The 19,881-nt window shown below is 45.3% G+C and overlaps 1 protein-coding gene across 1 annotated transcript in view; it reads left to right on the top strand.

The window, feature by feature from the left end:
- The window catches only part of ASIC2 (acid sensing ion channel subunit 2), a 1,943,108-nt gene that overhangs the window by 1,553,525 nt on the left and 369,702 nt on the right, over positions 1-19,881 (top strand). The window contains exon 4 of the mRNA XM_078645029.1: positions 13,373-13,523. Within this exon, the coding sequence (XP_078501155.1) occupies positions 13,373-13,523 (151 nt within the window). The remainder of the gene's footprint in view (positions 1-13,372; positions 13,524-19,881) is intronic.

The following is a 19,881-nucleotide window of genomic DNA, read 5'->3' as shown; positions in this document are numbered from 1 at the left end:
ACCGGTTTCTGGCATTACAGCCGTCTTCGGCCCGGCTTGCTTGAATCCTGATGGTGCAATGAGCAAGGGACTCATGTCTGTGCATACCCTTCCACACTCATGGTGGCCAAAATAATTACAAAAAGGGGGTGGTGATGGACAGAGTATCTGAGTTAATCAGAACACTCCTACCCAGTCAAGAGATCAGGGCTTGATCCATCACCGTTTTTTAGCTCACTGCACCATCCCAGTTCAGAACCTGGCTATATGCAAATTAGTCTGTCCCTGGCCCAGTGCATCATGGGAACAGGGCAGACCAAACTACCAAGCCAATTCTTCACTGGAAAGGAAACAAGCTTCCGGGGACCGGTTTCTGGCATTAGAGCCGTCTTCGGCCCGGCTTGCTTGAATCCTGATAGTGCAATGAGCAAGGGACTCATGTCTGAGCATACCCTTCCACACTCATGGTGGCCAAAATAATTACAAAAAGGGGGTGGTGATGGACAGAGTATCTGAGTTAATCAGAACACTCCTACCCAGTCAAGAGATCAGGGCTTGATCCATCACCGTTTTTTAGCTCACTGCACCATCCCAGTTCAGAACCTGGCTATATGCAAATTAGTCTGTCCCTGGCCCAGTGCATCATGGGAACAGGGCAGACCAAACTACCAAGCCAATTCTTCACTGGAAAGGAAACAAGCTTCCGGGGACCGGTTTCTGGCATTACAGCCGTCTTCGGCCCGGCTTGCTTGAATCCTGATGGTGCAATGAGCAAGGGACTCATGTCTGAGCATACCCTTCCACACTCATGGTGGCCAAAATAATTACAAAAAGGGGGTGGTGATGGACAGAGTATCTGAGTTAATCAGAACACTCCTACCCAGTCAAGAGATCAGGGCTTGATCCATCACCGTTTTTTAGCTCACTGCACCATCCCAGTTCAGAACCTGGCTATATGCAAATTAGTCTGTCCCTGGCCCAGTGCATCATGGGAACAGGGCAGACCAAACTACCAAGCCAATTCTTCACTGGAAAGGAAACAAGCTTCCGGGGACCGGTTTCTGGCATTACAGCCGTCTTCGGCCCGGCTTGCTTGAATCCTGATGGTGCAATGAGCAAGGGACTCATGTCTGTGCATACCCTTCCACACTCATGGTGGCCAAAATAATTACAAAAAGGGGGTGGTGATGGACAGAGTATCTGAGTTAATCAGAACACTCCTACCCAGTCAAGAGATCAGGGCTTGATCCATCACCGTTTTTTAGCTCACTGCACCATCCCAGTTCAGAACCTGGCTATATGCAAATTAGTCTGTCCCTGGCCCAGTGCATCATGGGAACAGGGCAGACCAAACTACCAAGCCAATTCTTCACTGGAAAGGAAACAAGCTTCCGGGGACCGGTTTCTGGCATTACAGCCGTCTTCGGCCCGGCTTGCTTGAATCCTGATGGTGCAATGAGCAAGGGACTCATGTCTGAGCATACCCTTCCACACTCATGGTGGCCAAAATAATTACAAAAAGGGGGTGGTGATGGACAGAGTATCTGAGTTAATCAGAACACTCCTACCCAGTCAAGAGATCAGGGCTTGATCCATCACCGTTTTTTAGCTCACTGCACCATCCCAGTTCAGAACCTGGCTATATGCAAATTAGTCTGTCCCTGGCCCAGTGCATCATGGGAACAGAGCAGACCAAACTACCAAGCCAATTCTTCACTGGAAAGGAAACAAGCTTCCGGGGACCGGTTTCTGGCATTGCAGCCGTCTTCGGCCCGGCTTGCTTGAATCCTGATGGTGCAATGAGCAAGGGACTCATGTCTGAGCATACCCTTCCACACTCATGGTGGCCAAAATAATTACAAAAAGGGGGTGGTGATGGACAGAGTATCTGAGTTAATCAGAACACTCCTACCCAGTCAAGAGATCAGGACTTGATCCATCACCGTTTTTTAGCTCACTGCACCATCCCAGTTCAGAACCTGGCTATATGCAAATTAGTCTGTCCCTGGCCCAGTGCATCATGGGAACAGGGCAGACCAAACTACCAAGCCAATTCTTCACTGGAAAGGAAACAAGCTTCCGGGGACCGGTTTCTGGCATTACAGCCGTCTTCGGCCCGGCTTGCTTGCATCCTGATGGTGCAATGAGCAAGGGACTCATGTCTGAGCATACCCTTCCACACTCATGGTGGACAAAATAATTACAAAAAGGGGGTGGTGATGGACAGAGTATCTGAGTTAATCAGAACACTCCTACCCAGTCAAGAGATCAGGGCTTGATCCATCACCGTTTTTTAGCTCACTGCACCATCCCAGTTCAGAACCTGGCTATATGCAAATTAGTCTGTCCCTGGCCCAGTGCATCATGGGAACAGGGCAGACCAAACTACCAAGCCAATTCTTCACTGGAAAGGAAACAAGCTTCCGGGGACCGGTTTCTGGCATTACAGCCGTCTTCGGCCCGGCTTGCTTGAATCCTGATGGTGCAATGAGCAAGGGACTCATGTCTGAGCATACCCTTCCACACTCATGGTGGCCAAAATAATTACAAAAAGGGGGTGGTGATGGACAGAGTATCTGAGTTAATCAGAACACTCCTACCCAGTCAAGAGATCAGGGCTTGATCCATCACCGTTTTTTAGCTCACTGCACCATCCCAGTTCAGAACCTGGCTATATGCAAATTAGTCTGTCTCTGGCCCAGTGCATCATGGGAACAGGGCAGACCAAACTACCAAGCCAATTCTTCACTGGAAAGGAAACAAGCTTCCGGGGACCGGTTTCTGGCATTACAGCCGTCTTCGGCCCGGCTTGCTTGAATCCTGATGGTGCAATGAGCAAGGGACTCATGTCTGAGCATACCCTTTCACACTCATGGTGGCCAAAATTATTACAAAAAGGGGGTGGTGATGGACTGAGTATCTGAGTTAATCAGAACACTCCTACCCAGTCAAGAGATCAGAGCTTGATCCATCACCGTTTTTTAGCTCACTGCACCATCCCAGTTCAGAACCTGGCTATATGCAAATTAGTCTGTCCCTGGCCCAGTGCATCATGGGAACAGGGCAGACCAAACTACCAAGCCAATTCTTCACTGGAAAGGAAACAAGCTTCCGGGGACCGGTTTCTGGCATTACAGCCGTCTTCGGCCCGGCTTGATTGAATCCTGATGGTGCAATGAGCAAGGGACTCATGTCGGAGCATACCCTTCCACACTCATGGTGGCCAAAATAATTACAAAAAGGGGGTGGTGATGGACAGAGTATCTGAGTTAATCAGAACACTCCTACCCAGTCAAGAGATCAGGGCTTGATCCATCACTGTTTTTTTAGCTCCCTGCACCATCCCAGTTCAGAACCTGGCTATATGCAAATTAGTCTGTCCCTGGCCCAGTGCATCATGGGAACAGGGCAGACCAAACTACCAAGCCAATTCTTCACTGGAAAGGAAACAAGCTTCCGGGGACCGGTTTCTGGCATTACAGCCGTCTTCGGCCCGGCTTGCTTGAATCCTGATGGTGCAATGAGCAAGGGACTCATGTCTGAGCATACCCTTCCACACTCATGGTGGCCAAAATAATTACAAAAAGGGGGTGGTGATGGACAGAGTATCTGAGTTAATCAGAACACTCCTACCCAGTCAAGAGATCAGGGCTTGATCCATCACCGTTTTTTAGCTCACTGCACCATCCCAGTTCAGAACCTGGCTATATGCAAATTAGTCTGTCCCTGGCCCAGTGCATCATGGGAACAGGGCAGACCAAACTACCAAGCCAATTCTTCACTGGAAAGGAAACAAGCTTCCGGGGACCGGTTTCTGGCATTACAGCCGTCTTCGGCCCGGCTTGCTTGAATCCTGATGGTGCAATGAGCAAGGGACTCATGTCTGAGCATACCCTTCCACACTCATGGTGGCCAAAATAATTACAAAAAGGGGGTGGTGATGGACAGAGTATCTGAGTTAATCAGAACACTCCTACCCAGTCAAGAGATCAGGGCTTGATCCATCACCGTTTTTTAGCTCACTGCACCATCCCAGTTCAGAACCTGGCTATATGCAAATTAGTCTGTCCCTGGCCCAGTGCATCATAGGAACAGGGCAGACCAAACTACCAAGCCAATTCTTCACTGGAAAGGAAACAAGCTTCCGGGGACCGGTTTCTGGCATTACAGCCGTCTTCGGCCCGGCTTGCTTGAATCCTGATGGTGCAATGAGCAAGGGACTCATGTCTGAGCATACCCTTCCACACTCATGGTGGCCAAAATAATTACAAAAAGGGGGTGGTGATGGACAGAGTATCTGAGTTAATCAGAACACTCCTACCCAGTCAAGAGATCAGGGCTTGATCCATCACCGTTTTTTAGCTCACTGCACCATCCCAGTTCAGAACCTGGCTATATGCAAATTAGTCTGTCCCTGGCCCAGTGCATCATGGGAACAGGGCAGACCAAACTACCAAGCCAATTCTTCACTGGAAAGGAAACAAGCTTCCGGGGACCGGTTTCTGGCATTACAGCCGTCTTTGGCCCGGCTTGCTTGAATCCTGATGGTGCAATGAGCAAGGGACTCATGTCTGAGCATACCCTTCCACACTCATGGTGGCCAAAATAATTACAAAAAGGGGGTGGTGATGGACAGAGTATCTGAGTTAATCAGAACACTCCTACCCAGTCAAGAGATCAGGGCTTGATCCATCACCGTTTTTTAGCTCACTGCACCATCCCAGTTCAGAACCTGGCTATACGCAAATTAGTCTGTCCCTGGCCCAGTGCATCATGGGAACAGGGCAGACCAAACTACCAAGCCAATTCTTCACTGGAAAGGAAACAAGCTTCCGGGGACCGGTTTCTGGCATTACAGCCGTCTTCGGCCCGGCTTGCTTGAATCCTGATGGTGCAATGAGCAAGGGACTCATGTCTGAGCATACCCTTCCACACTCATGGTGGCCAAAATAATTACAAAAAGTTCATCACCACCCCCTTTTCTGAATAATTTTGTCCACCATAAGCGTGGAAGGGTATACTCAGATGTGAGTCCCTTGCTCATTGCACCATCAGGATTCAAGAAAGCCCGGCTGACGACGCCTGAAATGGCAGAAACCGGTCCCCGGAAGCTTGTTTCCTTCCCAGTATAAGAATTGGCTTGGTAGTTTGGTTTGCCCTGTTCCCATCATGCACTGGGACAGGAACAGACTAATTTGCATATAGCCAAGTTCTGAGCTGGGATGGTGCAGTGAGCTAAAAAACGGTGATGGATCAAGCCCTGATCTTTGGACTGGGTAACAGTGGTCTGCTTAATTCAGGCACTCTGTTCATCACCACCCCCTTTTCTGAATAATTTTGTCCACCATAAGCGTGGAAGGGTATACTCAGATGTGAGTCCCTTGCTCATTGCACCATCAGGATTCAAGCAAGCCGGGCCGACGACGCCTGAAATGGCAGAAACCGGTCCACGGAAGCTTGTTTCCTTCCCAGTATAAGAATTGGCTTGGTAGTTTGGTTTGCCCTGTTCCCATCATGCACTGGGACAGGAACAGACTAATTTGCATATAGCCAAGTTCTGAGCTGGGATGGTGCAGTGAGCTAAAAAACGGTGATGGATCAAGCCCTGATCTTTGGACTGGGTAAGAGTGGTCTGCTTAATTCAGGCACTCTGTTCATCACCACCCCCTTTTCTGAATAATTTTGTCCACCATAAGCGTGGAAGGGTATACTCAGATGTGAGTCCCTTGCTCATTGCACCATCAGGATTCAAGCAGGCCGGGCCGACGACGCCTGAAATGGCAGAAACCGGTCCCCGGAAGCTTGTTTCCTTCCCAGTATAAGAATTGGCTTGGTAGTTTGGTTTGCCCTGTTCCCATCATGCACTGGGACAGGAACAGACTAATTTGCATATAGCCAAGTTCTGAGCTGGGATGGTGCAGTGAGCTAAAAAACGGTGATGGATCAAGCCCTGATCTTTGGACTGGGTAAGAGTGGTCTGCTTAATTCAGGCACTCTGTTCATCACCACCCCCTTTTCTGAATAATTTTGTCCACCATAAGCGTGGAAGGGTGTACTCAGATGTGAGTCCCTTGCTCATTGCACCATCAGGATTCAAGCAAGCCGGGACGACGACGCCTGAAATGGCAGAAACCGGTCCCCGGAAGCTTGTTTCCTTCCCAGTATAAGAATTGGCTTGGTAGTTTGGTTTGCCCTGTTCCCATCATGCACTGGGACAGGAACAGACTAATTTGCATATAGCCAAGTTCTGAGCTGGGATGGTGCAGTGAGCTAAAAAACGGTGATGGATCAAGCCCTGATCTTTGGACTGGGTAAGAGTGGTCTGCTTAATTCAGGCACTCTGTTCATCACCACCCCCTTTTCTGAATAATTTTGTCCACCATAAGCGTGGAAGGGTATACTCAGATGTGAGTCCCTTGCTCATTGCACCATCAGGATTCAAGCAAGCCGGGCCGACGACGCCTGAAATGGCAGAAACCGGTCCCCGGAAGCTTGTTTCCTTCCCAGTATAAGAATTGGCTTGGTAGTTTGGTTTGCCCTGTTCCCATCATGCACTGGGACAGGAACAGACTAATTTGCATATAGCCAAGTTCTGAGCTGGGATGGTGCAGTGAGCTAAAAAACGGTGATGGATCAAGCCCTGATCTTTGGACTGGGTAAGAGTGGTCTGCTTAATTCAGGCACTCTGTTCATCACCACCCCCTTTTCTGAATAATTTTGTCCACCATAAGCGTGGAAGGGTATACTCAGATGTGAGCCCCTTGCTCATTGCACCATCAGGATTCAAGCAAGCCGGGCCGACGACGCCTAAAATGGCAGAAACCGGTCCCCGGAAGCTTGTTTCCTTCCCAGTATAAGAATTGGCTTGGTAGTTTGGTTTACCCTGTTCCCATCATGCACTGGGACAGGAACAGACTAATTTGCATATAGCCAAGTTCTGAGCTGGGATGGTGCAGTGAGCTAAAAAACGGTGATGGATCAAGCCCTGATCTTTGGACTGGGTAAGAGTGGTCTGCTTAATTCAGGCACTCTGTTCATCACCACCCCCTTTTCTGAATAATTTTGTCCACCATAAGCGTGGAAGGGTATACTCAGATGTGAGTCCCTTGCTCATTGCACCATCAGGATTCAAGCTAGCCGGGCCGACGACGCCTGAAATGGCAGAAACCGGTCCCCGGAAGCTTGTTTCCTTCCCAGTATAAGAATTGGCTTGGTAGTTTGGTTTGCCCTGTTCCCATCATGCACTGGGACAGGAACAGACTAATTTGCATATAGCCAAGTTCTGAGCTGGGATGGTGCAGTGAGCTAAAAAACGGTGATGGATCAAGCCCTGATCTTTGGACTGGGTAAGAGTGGTCTGCTTAATTCAGGCACTCTGTTCATCACCACCCCCTTTTCTGAATAACACCTTTCATTCAATGACATGAGGAGAAAAGCTGTGACCAGTTGTCTGTAAAAAACTGGCCCACACAACAGAACAGGTTAGGATATTAAGAACATACTTGTTCCACAATGAAAACAACGTGAAGTAGTGATAAAAAGTTGTGTAGGAAACAGTATATAGATAGGATAATATAATTATCTTTTTTTTACTTCCTGAATTAATCAGTGGTATAATATCATCAAAACAATGTAGAGAAACATCGCAAAATGCATTCCCCTGCCGCTATTGCACAGAGCAGGAAGGCATAACTTAAGGAGAAACTTTAATCAGTACCAAAATAATTAAAAAGTTAAAACAGAACACAGTACGGATAGCTGCAGACGATGATCTGCTGAAGCCCCTGGTCTTGGTGAGGAAATCTCTATGCGGGATGATTAAGATTCCATACCTGCCAAAGTCCTCTTATCAGTGTTGGAAATTGACTGAAAGAGAAGTATTTTTGAACATGTAGAGGACAGCCCACTCGGCATTGATTCTGTTTTGAAATTCAGATCCCAAAAGTTAGGTTTTTGAAAATTTTAAAAGCATTCCTCGGGAACCTAATGCTGCAGAACCCTCTCACAAAACCAGATATTTGGCAACTGAATGTGCATGTTTTGGGATATTTGTAACATTGTAAAATTGTAAACATTTTTATCTAACAGTTTCCTCGCATTTTCAATATGAAAACGGTCACTGCTTTCTGCACAATTAAGTAATACAATTAAAAGACTGCTTAAAATCTCTCTCTCACATATACTTGGCATATACATCACACAAATGAAGTCCAACACAAACAGAAAATCATGAAACAGTCTACTTATTTCTGCAGAGGTGTGTTCAAAACCGTGTAACTTTTCATTGTGAAATTTAACCAAAATACATGAAACATTTAGTGACATTATGCATTCATGGTAACATTAGATCTGCCGTTATGTCGTGTAACTTTTATTTTCATGGAGAATGTATATTGTGTAAAAAAGACCCACGAGATATCGGCAGGAGACTGTTTGAACAGAAAATTTCTCTCAGGAAGACATTTACGATGTGAACCAGTCTTCTGTTGGTATCTCAAGAGGCCTGATGTATGTGAGGTGCTCACTAGGGAAAAAAAAGAAGTTATGCAAAATGCAAATAATGGAAAATTCCAAGGCATGTAAGGAATATAATTATACATAATAATAGCATTTGGGAGTTCCGCCACTTTCCAAAGTTGGCACTGAATATTACCTAAAAAACACTAACAAATTATATATAAGTTAAGGTTCAGCAAACATATACCCATCGAACAAGGTATACCTCAAGCACCTATCCAAGTTTTGCTATTGGAAGACATACTTCTTTCCAATACCACCAGCAAAGTGGTTTTCTGAGCAAATGATAGTTGCTTTTTCAAGTTTGTGTTTACTGAAAGTTAACAACCTTTAACTGTGCTTTTTTAGGGATTTTTTGGGATCGCCATATCGTGAGGCTTTCTTTCACCCATGCACTGCACCCAACTCTCGTGGGATGTCATTCACAGCGGTGCACGGCAGCTATGTATGTGATCGACAATTAAATCAAAATCATCATGATTTTTGTTCTGCTTTTTACTGTCACCTTCCATGCTGACGTGATGCAACGCTCATATTGTATCCCCTTTGTTATGGATTTTTTTGCTGCGCTAAAGACATGATTTTGACCACAATCAACACTTTCAAAACGGTCGAAAAATGTTTTTTTATCCCCTTCAACAGTCTGTCACTTGTTGTATAGTTCAAATGTGACTGACAGTAATAACAATGTCTAAAATGCTATGCTTAACTGGCAATATTTATGTTAAGTGTTAACCCCTTCAATCCTGCCCGGCACCTTTTCAAAAGCTAACCTCTCAAAAACTGCTAGATTTACAGAAAACTAAAAAAAGCACACTTTCTGAGTAGTGTTCTACATTTGCTCTGACAGTTAATAGGTTAACATGGTGGCGTCATGAGTAGCTGTATGGCATTGCATACCATGATTTGCGAATTTCATTGGTCTTAAATTTTTGTTTTATTCACTATGTCTCACCACTAACTCTGTTCTTTCAGTGATTTTTTTACTTCCCTCACTTGCCACGTACCTGTTCTGCACTGTGCCATCCCTTTGGCTATACGCAGTGGAGACTGGTTGTAAGGCTTCACATTTTCTGTTTGTCTACAACTTTGGTTCCCGGTTATGAAACTGCCAACATTTTGGCACATGCTTAGTGGATGCACCTTAGGTTCATCACACCAATTTCCATGCAGACCAGCAAAAGTTAAGAGATGAGTTTCAAAATGGTATCCCATTTTAGCTCCTATTGGAACTTTTGCTCACTGCCACAGTAAAACCTCCAAATGGAATTATGTTATATTTGATATAAATGAAGAACTTCGTTGAGAATGCACACTTTTCATGATTTGCTGTAATTCTATAGAAATTAGAGTTACAAAATGCTGCCAGGTGGGCTTGAAAGAGTTAACACGTCTGTATATCTTGTCAGTTCAAATCATAAATATTTTCAAATTCCCAAAATCTTTCAATTACATTTGGATTTTTCAATACGTTATTGGATGATAAACGGAATAAAAATATTGGTGTTGCACCTATATGAAAACTTCAAATATAGACTGTTGGAAATTTGCCTAGCATTTTCCCAGATCTTTTTGCCTTCTTTTACGGAACCCATTTTTGTTGGCCATATGACTCTGCGCTCTTTCCTACTGCTTACCACTGTTCAAGTGCCTGTGTTCTCCCTTTAAAATGGTAACATTTACATATACCTTATTGGGACATTTACTTCTAAGTCACTAGTTCATAGTACTACATCCACCCAGGGTCTATAAATCAAATGGCACTAATGGGCTGTAGGGCTCATGGTGCCACTAACTAAAACATGTCTCCAGGCCTTCCTCGCAGTCTGGGTATGCACTTCTAAACTGACATTTCTACCTGGTCAAATAAACCTTGTTCCAGGTGGAGACCTTCCTTTCTAATACCTATTAAGCACCCCTGAAGTGGGCTCTAAATGACCCGTGGGCAGGGTGCATGCTATTCCAAACATAGGGCATGCATATTTAATGTTTCACATGTTCTGACAGTGAAACCCACCCAAGTTTGTTTTCCATAAAGATACACTAGGTTATACTATATCCATTTATAATGCTTAATTACAGCTTGGGAGCAGCTAGAAAAATGATGCAAGGACTAATTTTATTAGTTATTTGAAATTCAACCTAATGGTAACGGTGAAGCCAGGTTTTATATTGCTATCTTAGAAATTACACTTTTAGAAAGTTGTCATTTGTCTGCCAGTGTCCATTTCCCCTAACTGTTAAATGGTTAAATGCGGTGAGCTGTAAATTGCTACCAGAGAGTGGACAAAAGGCTTGGGTGTGGAGAGGTGTTTTCCTCCCTGAGCTTGATACCTTGAGGGCTGTGCTCAGCCCTTTCCTGATCTTTAAAGGGTGCCTACCCTGTCACTGGTTGATGTAGCTTACACCTAGTTCTGCCTCCCTTTGTCTTCTTAGTCATGTTGGTTCCAAACCAAGTTGAAATGGGAGCTACCCCAGAACTGGTTTGATTTGACCACAAGGTAGGCTTTGCTGATTTCCGTAACCACACCTCTGGGTGGGCACAGTAGCTCTGAAAAGGGGAGTAGGGTTCAGAAATGTTGGTTTTAGGTAGTGAGGGCCACTGTAAGATAGTATTCAGTGAAACACACAAGAAGTGCTGCAAAACATGGTGTAGTCACCCTGGCAAATTTTACCCCATTGGTTAAGGAGTAGCTAGGTGTCTCCACCACCCATAGGCTGGCAATGGGCAAAATGTGGCAACCCCAGTAGATCACTTTATGGACCTTTTGAAGCACAGAAGGTGAATGGGCCTGCTGTCTGTGAGCTGCGAATTACTTTGAAGACTCCTGCTTGGGTTACAGAGACCCAGCAAGCTGCAAGAGGCCATTTTCCTGCTTTCTCAGGAGAACAAATACAGATTGACCTGCCCATGACTCTGCTGCTGGCCTCTGCTGGAGTGATTATTGACCCCCCCCCCCCCAAGTGCTTTTCCCAAGTTCCTGGACCCTTGGCTGGTGTCAAAATGCACTCCTCCTGAAATTCCCTAAACCTAGGAACTTTTTGCTGTCAGAACCCACAGAGGGCAGGGACCAACTTGCCAGTGATCCGACAAATGTGCAGTATAGCTTGGCCAAGTATTTAGGTTTCCCCTGCTATGTTCTACTCCACAGCCGCTAATACGATCCAATTGGACCCCGAGTAGGTGTCCGGCCTTGTGGAGTCCTCTTCAGTCACAACCTGCTGCCTTGCACAGTTGAAGATTTTTGACTTCCAGTCTAGAGGCAAAGTCCAAAGGTCAAGCTTTTCACAAGTACAAACCTGCCCATTATATCCGACCTGAGCGCCATCATAGTTACTTCAAACCGTATCCTTGTTCTGGTCAAGTGAAACCAGATGATCATGGTTTGTGCTTAATGCTTCTTGGTGCTAATTTGAACCTTAAACTTTGAACATTTGCAACTATGGTTCTACTTATTAGATTTTGTTGTTTTGGGTTGTTTTATTTATTGAACTTCACTCTATTGTTCTAAATTGGTTTGGGATTTTCTTGTGTTGTGTTTTCACTTTATTACTATTTGAGTACTGCATGAATAGCTTAGACGTTGCCTCTAAGTTTAGCTTGACTGCTTTGTGCCAAACTGCCAGAAGGTTAAGCACAAATTACTTAGTGAATTTTGTAGTTCATCCTAACATGTATTGTGGTTATCATTAGAGGTGGGTTCTTATTCCCCGCAACTAATACCCCAGTTTCTAACATAGACAGAAGCAAAATTAAGATTTTTAGCGTTATGGAAATAATTCTTAGCATAGCCTTGGTGCTGTAAGAGGAGCTAACATTTAAAAAAGTGCAAAGGAGCTCTTAGATGTGTGGAAAAAGTGAGTAATAACCATGCTAAATAACAGTTTGGGAATTTGATGGAAATCTTGATCAACGGTGAGGTTATTTTGTACTAAAAAAGGCATTATTTTCCCAAATCATTCTTTTTAGAAAAGTAGTGAATCCAAAAATTTAAATTGTTCATGAAATTTGCTAATTTGATTTAAAAAAGATTAAAACGACCTATTATTAGCTAAAGATCCTTACTTACTTAATACTTTATCTTTTATTATGTTTTAATATTTGTGTGTTAATCATACAAAAAAAACACTTCAGCCCACATTTAACACAAAACTAATAAAGAATTAAGGAAATAAGCACGAAATGTTCATCAACTGCGATTTGCTCTTTACATTTGAAACCCCATCTTAATGGACCTTCCTTTGAGAAATATGTTCTTTTGATTCATGAAGAAAAGCAATACAGAGGATTGTATTTGTCACAGTTTGAGATTAGGAATGTCTCTCCCAGTAGGATATTTAGCCAGTGTTTGTATTGCAGCACATATAAGGGATTATAGACTGGCAGCTCTAGGAAAATGAGAAGCATTGTTTGTATAATTGTCATCATATCATCACAACATAACCCTTTCAGCATTTGATGCCCAAGTACCAATCCACATCAGTTTATCATCACCTAGATATTAAGTGCAGAATATTGCACCGAGGTCAGCACTACAGGGTGCTTTGCTAATGTACATATTTTTTCTGCTCCAATTTGTCACGGCCATCAGCAAACAGTTGATACCATAATGCCTTCTTCATACAGGCTTGCTCTAGTGAATAATTTTGTTTGTCCTTTTCTTTTTTGTACAGAGGATCAAATTGCCTTCTTACTACATATGTTAAAAATATTATCATTTGCGAAAACACATTTTCTTCATGATTTCTAAACCTAAGGGCATCCATATTTCTTTAATATTATGTGAAAAGACTAATTCAAAGACTGTAACCTGTTAGTCACTAATACAAGAATTTGGTAGGTAACAATTAATCTTTCTTGTTTTCTTTTTTGCAGCTATCTTACCTGCCCCCTCCATGGGGTGAATGCCGCCCTTCAGAGACGGGGTCTGATTTCTTCCCAGTGTACAGTCTAACAGCCTGCAGGATTGATTGTGAAACCAGATACATTGTAGAGAACTGTAACTGCAGAATGGTCCATATGCCAGGTTAGTACACCTTGTCCCTTATATTAAAATGGATGATAGTGCACATCCATTATGTTAATGTTTATCTGTTTCAGTAGCGCACACTGCAAAACTCAATTATTTCTGGGTGCTTTTTTCTTCAGTTAAGTTTTGTGAAAAAGCTCGACGTTTGAAGTTACATTGATTCTCCCTTTGTGTGAAATTAAATTTAAAAAATAAGGATCCGGACTGTGTTCCTTCATCCACATATAAATGTGATTTGTGCTTATGACATCTAGATTATGAGCCTGCCTGGAGAACCCATGACTCTACTACATCTCACCAGGCAATATCTACAGCCATCTTCCTTCTCTGTCATGGTCAGAATCCTGATGGCTATGATTTTATGGACTCCTTTGTGGCACTGGATTTAGTTGATAGCAATCTGTTGGCCCTTTTGGCAGGTTCACCCCGAAACTTTTTTGCTTTTTCCCAGCCTGTTTCTGTGACCTGGTGTTGGTGATTTTAGGCCTCTGTGCACTTTTTCACTGTGGTACAGTGTAAAGTGCGTGAGCTCTCTGTGTATGTGAGGTGAGTGACCTGCCCTCCCATAGGAATGCATGGGGAATCTGTGCGACCATGGTAGTTCCTGATGTGTGGGCAGTGCAGGGTCAAGTTTGGTATGTACATACTCGTGAGATTGAATGCTGCACAATGGTATATGCGGCATGATTGTGTCTAGTGTAGAAGTGCCACTTTTAGAAGTTGGCATATTTGTGTAATCTGTGCCTGGCGTGTGATTGGCTGGAGCCTGGCCCCAGGAGTGAGCCTGGGCCTGCTTGTGGATTGACTGTCTGGTTTGAGGGTGACAGTGGCTGGAGAGCCCCCAGGAGGTTGTCTGAGTCAGGCTGTGGATGAAAGGCTGCATCTGCTGCCAGGGAAGTGGGAGGAGATAGCACCTAGAAGTGAATAGGGCTGTGCCTGCCTGCCACAATGCTGGGTCCACCTCCTGCTGGGCGACTGTCGCCTCTGCCCCTCACACTGAAAGGAGTTCCCTATAACCAGTTTTAGCTGGTTCTCACATTGCCTGCACCCTTTAGACAAAGGATTTTATAGTATAAAAAGGGGCTGTGTCCACTTCCAAAATGTTCTTGTTCCTAACTTGAATCCTGCCAGGGGCGTGCTGCTGCTTGGGCCCAGGGGAATCCCTGGGCCCTGCCCAGTCCCTGGATACCTTATGGATGCCTGGAGGACTTCTGGGGGACCCCTCTGCCTTGCCTGGGCTGATTGGGGGACTTTGCTTTGCCCTGAGATCCTTTGGACCTTCTTCCTATCCCCCCAGGACTTTGCTGCATCCCCTGAAGGACTTTGCTGGACTTGTTGTTCCTAGCGCTTGGGAGCGCTGTATTTGCCCTTAAGCGCTTGAGAGCGGTTTTTTTTGTGTGTCCATAGCGCTGGGAGCCCTTGATTCCTGCCCCTAGCGCTTAAGAGCGTTGTACTCTTGCTGCTAGCGCTGGAGGCGCTCTGATTGCCGATTTTTTTAAGTCCCCTGGCAGGTGCCCACCACGCCAGGGACCTTGCTGTCATTTTTGGGCCCGATCGAGTGCCCACCTCGATCTATTATTTGCTTAAATCCCGGTGCCCACCCGTCATTGCCCCGTGTCTTCACCGCCGCGGCCCTCGTGCCGCAGAAACTGGAAGTCAGGCAGTTTTTGGCCGGGACGGGGCGGGGCCTGCAATCCGGCAGGAAGTCCTGCCCGCCGAAGCCGCCGGCCGGTGGAGAGAAGCTGCCCAGGAGAGGAGAGAGTGGAGAGGAAGATGGCACCTGCCGCTGTGGGGCTCCCGTGACCAAGGGGGAGCCCCGCACCCAGAGAAGAGGTGGCTGAAGGTACTGGCGGGGCTCCGTTTCCGAAGAGGAGCCCCGCGCTGCGAGAGAAGCCTCGCCGCCAGCCCGAAGAGAAGCGGAGTCCCCAGAAAGAGCGGCCCGGCCCGGTGAGTAAAAAGGGCCGCGGGGGCTCCAGAGGGGCTGCTGTTGGTGCCGCTTTAGAGACACTGATTCAAGGCGGCCCCAGATGGCAGTGGGCCGCCCCACCGCGATTACGAGTCTGTGAGAGGCTCGTGGGGGCATATTTGTTGAGCCTAAGAGGCTCCCTGCCCACATGATGGATTTAGAGCCACGAGGGCTCTGGGGGCATTTTCTGTTCTTCGAGCCCCGAGAGGCTCCCGCCCATATTTTGATTTATGAGCCCAGCGAGGCTCGAGGGGCCATTGTTTTGCAAGCCCTGAGAGGCTCTTGAGGGACACAGTCAGGTGGTCGGAGCCCTGAGGCTCCCACGCTGTGTTTCTCCCCACCAGTTTAAGAGCCTGTGTGGCTCCAACGTTCTGCGCAATGTGATACGAGTGTTTTCAGAGCCTGTGTGGCTCCAACAGTTGGCGCAGTTCTGTTCTAGGGTCAGTGAGGACCCTGTCGCAGTTTTTGATTCCAGCTGCCCAGCAATTAGTGGGCAGCTGCACCGTTTAGGTTTTGGGATGTTCCCAGGTGCCCAGCAAGTAGTGGGCACCTGCAACGTTTAGGTTTTGCGCCAGTGGCGCACCCCTGCCTGGCGCTGCATGGCAGCACGCCCTGACATTCTGGACACAGGGCTCTTTAGTCCCTTTATTAGATGGAGGCTGGTATGTGATTTTATTTAGGCGCAATGTGATTATCTATGTGATGGTAATTGCCTTATGTGAGTTTTGCGCAGTTGTGTGGTATTATTTCACCTCTGAATGTGTTTTCATGCATCATGTGTTTTTTTTTCCTTACACCTCTGAACGTGTTTTTATTCATCATGTGTTTTTCCTGTGTTGCACCTCTGAATGTTTTTATGCATCATGTGTAAGTGTTCTTGCTTATACCCCTAAATGTATTTTATTCTTAGGTGGTTGTTCTTTCCAGTACAGGTGGTCCTAGTGAGGTCCTGGTCCCCTACGTGACATTCTCCTAAGGTTGTTAGGGTTGCGTAGGTGGTACTTACCTGTTACCAGTAGTTACTGGTTGTGTGCTATTCTTGCTAATTTGTGCTACAGTGATTTTATATCCTTTTATTCTAATTTCTGACAGTATTTCTATTTCTAAAAGTGTTGATTCTGACAGTGGCCCATGTGGCCCTGTCTTGTGAATAATCCCTTGTGAATATTGACCGTGCCAGTTGGCACAATGTACATGTGTGATTTCTATCTGATGTGATTTTGACAATACAGAAGTTATTTTTATATAACCTTGTGTGGAGTTCCTTTTGTGGTGTGCCTAGGATGGTGTTGCTGTCGTGTGCTTGCGCAAATGCTTTACACATTGCCTCCGAGTTTAGCTTTACTGCTCGTGCCAAGCTACCAAGGGGGTGAGCAGGGGTTATCTTGGCGTGTGACTCCCTTGCCCTGACTAGAATGGTGGTTTCTGCCTGGCTTTGGCGTCAGCCTTAGCCTACCAGAAATAGCCAGTTCTAACACAATCTTTCTTTACAAGATGTTTAAGATGCATGGGTGCCCATCAGTGGGCGATAATGACTGTACTGTCAGAGTTTAGTGTGCCTGATTGAGGTAGAATGTGAGTAATTGTAGGCAGTGGGGACATTCTCGTCTTTGAAAGTGCTTTTTAATACATTTGTTAAAGGGTTGAACAGGGTGTTCACAAAAGGAACTGCAATGGGAGCTAGACTTTTTTCACCTCTTTTTTTGCTAAGAAACAGATGGTGTTATGCTTACTGGTGTTGAGGTGAAACTTTATGCAGAGGGCTTCAGGTGAGTTCTTACTGGGATGTGTGGGTCACTCGAGAATGAGTTTTTGAAAGGGACTTGACTGTGTTCAGAAAGGCCTCAGAGATGTGTAGGTGTGTGAAACCCTGGATTTAAGCATTCAACTGTGAGTGAATTACTAGTGACCTGTTGCAATAAACTGATAGCTGTTAGTTGTTCTGATCATTGGTTGGCTTGTGGGCAGAACTGGCCCTAGGTAAGAATTTTGGCAACAAATCTTCATGGAACTTTTCCCCAAAAAGTCCCATTCTCCTCATCTCCTTCCCGGAACATTTTGGGGTGATCTATCAAGCAGGAGCTGAGAAAAAAGGGAGTCCCAAAACGTGTTTTTCCCATTCATTTTTCCATAGGAAAATTAAACAGTGATACAGCAAAAACAGAATCCCACCAAGTTTTGCAGAAAGTTAGATCTTGGTCCAGAAAGCGTGCCTTTTGGAGTAAATCCATTCAGTTATTTTTAGATTTTACGGCACAAAACCTTTGCATGTATCGCACTGCGGTCACAAACAGTAGCCCCACTAGAAGATTTCAGAGGAAAATTGGTACGCCAGCCATATTAACTAAAGTGATAGTACCATTGGATATCCTGATTCCTTGGCAGTACAGCTGAAGGCATCCCCACCACTGACACTTACTATTTGGAAGGCACACCTGCATTACTACCCACACACCAATTTCACTCTTCTTGCATCCCTTCCCACTGCTCCACCACAGTTCCAGTATCTGCTTCAAAGAAAATAACCTTCTTTCGGATTATAAAACAGATTCAGTGCAAGCGCAGCATTGATTTTCACATGGGATGATTTTAAAACTACAGTGGATTAATAGTGGAGCACTAGCACACCTATTACTTGAACTATTCCTTGCCTTTGATACTGTTCGTCATCCGCAGCTTCCACAGAGACTTGACACAAATCAGAGTGCAGGGTGCATTACTTAGGCAGATCGCATTACAGACGCAGATCTTCTCTATCAGACAGATAATCATCTCACTCCTCCCTTCAGGCAGCTCCAGTCAATTCACAACTAAAGTACCAAACATCTTTGCCTGCTCTTTAACATTTACTTTAGCTCTTTATTGCACCCAATCTCCTCCTTCAATTGGCCTGTCAAGTGTTACTGTTAAGTAGATAATAAACAAATCATACTTAATTCTAAAACCCATCTGACTCATACTCAATCGGACAATGTCCCAAGCAGTGAAAATAATGACCATATCTAACCACAGCAAAATAAACAAGTCACAAATCAAAATATCCATGTGCAGTAAATGGATCAAACACCATCCAGCCACTATATGGCCTCAGCAAGTAGGCCCGCCACCAAACAAATGAGCCCAAGTGAGGAATCTATGGATAAATGCTGACTCCAGTCTTTCAGTCATAAGATTGTATTTGTCCAATATGTTTAAACTGCAGCTTGGCCGTTCTTTGCCTCATATTGTATATAAAGATATCTCTGTCTACATTTCTTGAAATGCTTGTTCCACCCCACCGACCGGAGGAGTTAGCCACCAAGCCCCCCCCCCCCCCCCCCCAAAAGTCGGCTCTAATTGCTCCCCTGGCATTTGGTGGGCGGATCGGTGCTGCACCTTTGCTATTCCAAGTCATAGATGACAGCCCCAATACATGCTGTGTGGGAAAAAATATAAACTACATTTTACTGTTCTTAATTAAATAAAGCAGCAGAAGAAGGGTGAGGGGCATGGATGGGAGACGCAGACCTAAGAGAGAGACACTGAGTTAGATTAACATGATGTACAGACAAAGGGACAATGGCGATGAGTACACACTGACGAGATGAGGACAGACATGCAGAGAATAAATAGGTGGTGCAGGTAGTACGGTGGAGCATAGGAAGACAATGCTGTTTGACAGAACATAAGAATTGGGTCAAACCGTGAGTTCGAAGCAGCATGGAAAATGGACAAAGAGGAGGCCAAAGCTAAGCAACACCGGCAAACAAAAGGAAATTGCTACCACGGCCAAACAGCCTGTGGGAGATAAGGGGAAACAGCAGGAGATGGATAGAAGTATGGCAGAGAGAGGAGCAGATATGGGACATCAGCATGGAATGATGACAGTGAGAAAAGTTTAAAGTGTTGAGCAAGGAAGATGAGGAGGCTGGTAATGCAAGATGAGGCACAGGTAGGAAAACACCTCTCCACACTACACCTTAAACTGAGAAAATATTCTCCAGATCTCATCCACAGAGCAATGCCTAGTTACAGTTTTTGAGAAGCAACAATCGTTCAGGGAATTGGAGGTTAAAATAAAATCTAATGAGTATATACACACTTGCCTGTTTACCATCTTTTAGCACTACACAGTGAGTCTACTGATTAGCTAACTCCCTCAATCCCAAATCTGTTGTTCATGTACTACTTTATAGAGTATGCTCTTTAGAAGCATGCTTCTGCCATTATATGTCTGTAAAAGCTCTTTGGAGTCCACAGAGAGACACATATACAAGCTGTTCTGCCACACTGGAGAGGCACGGTTTCCAGGAGCTAAGTAAATAAGACTGCTGCTAGGAGGAGCCTCCACCAGCGCAAGCACAAACACCTCTGCCATTAATAATGTACCTCAGCATACCAGCTTGCAAT

Source organism: Lissotriton helveticus, chromosome 5_1 (genome assembly GCF_964261635.1).
Source record: "Lissotriton helveticus chromosome 5_1, aLisHel1.1, whole genome shotgun sequence".
NCBI classification, from domain to species: domain Eukaryota; kingdom Metazoa; phylum Chordata; class Amphibia; order Caudata; family Salamandridae; genus Lissotriton; species Lissotriton helveticus.
This window is presented reverse-complemented; position numbering and strand designations above follow the sequence as displayed.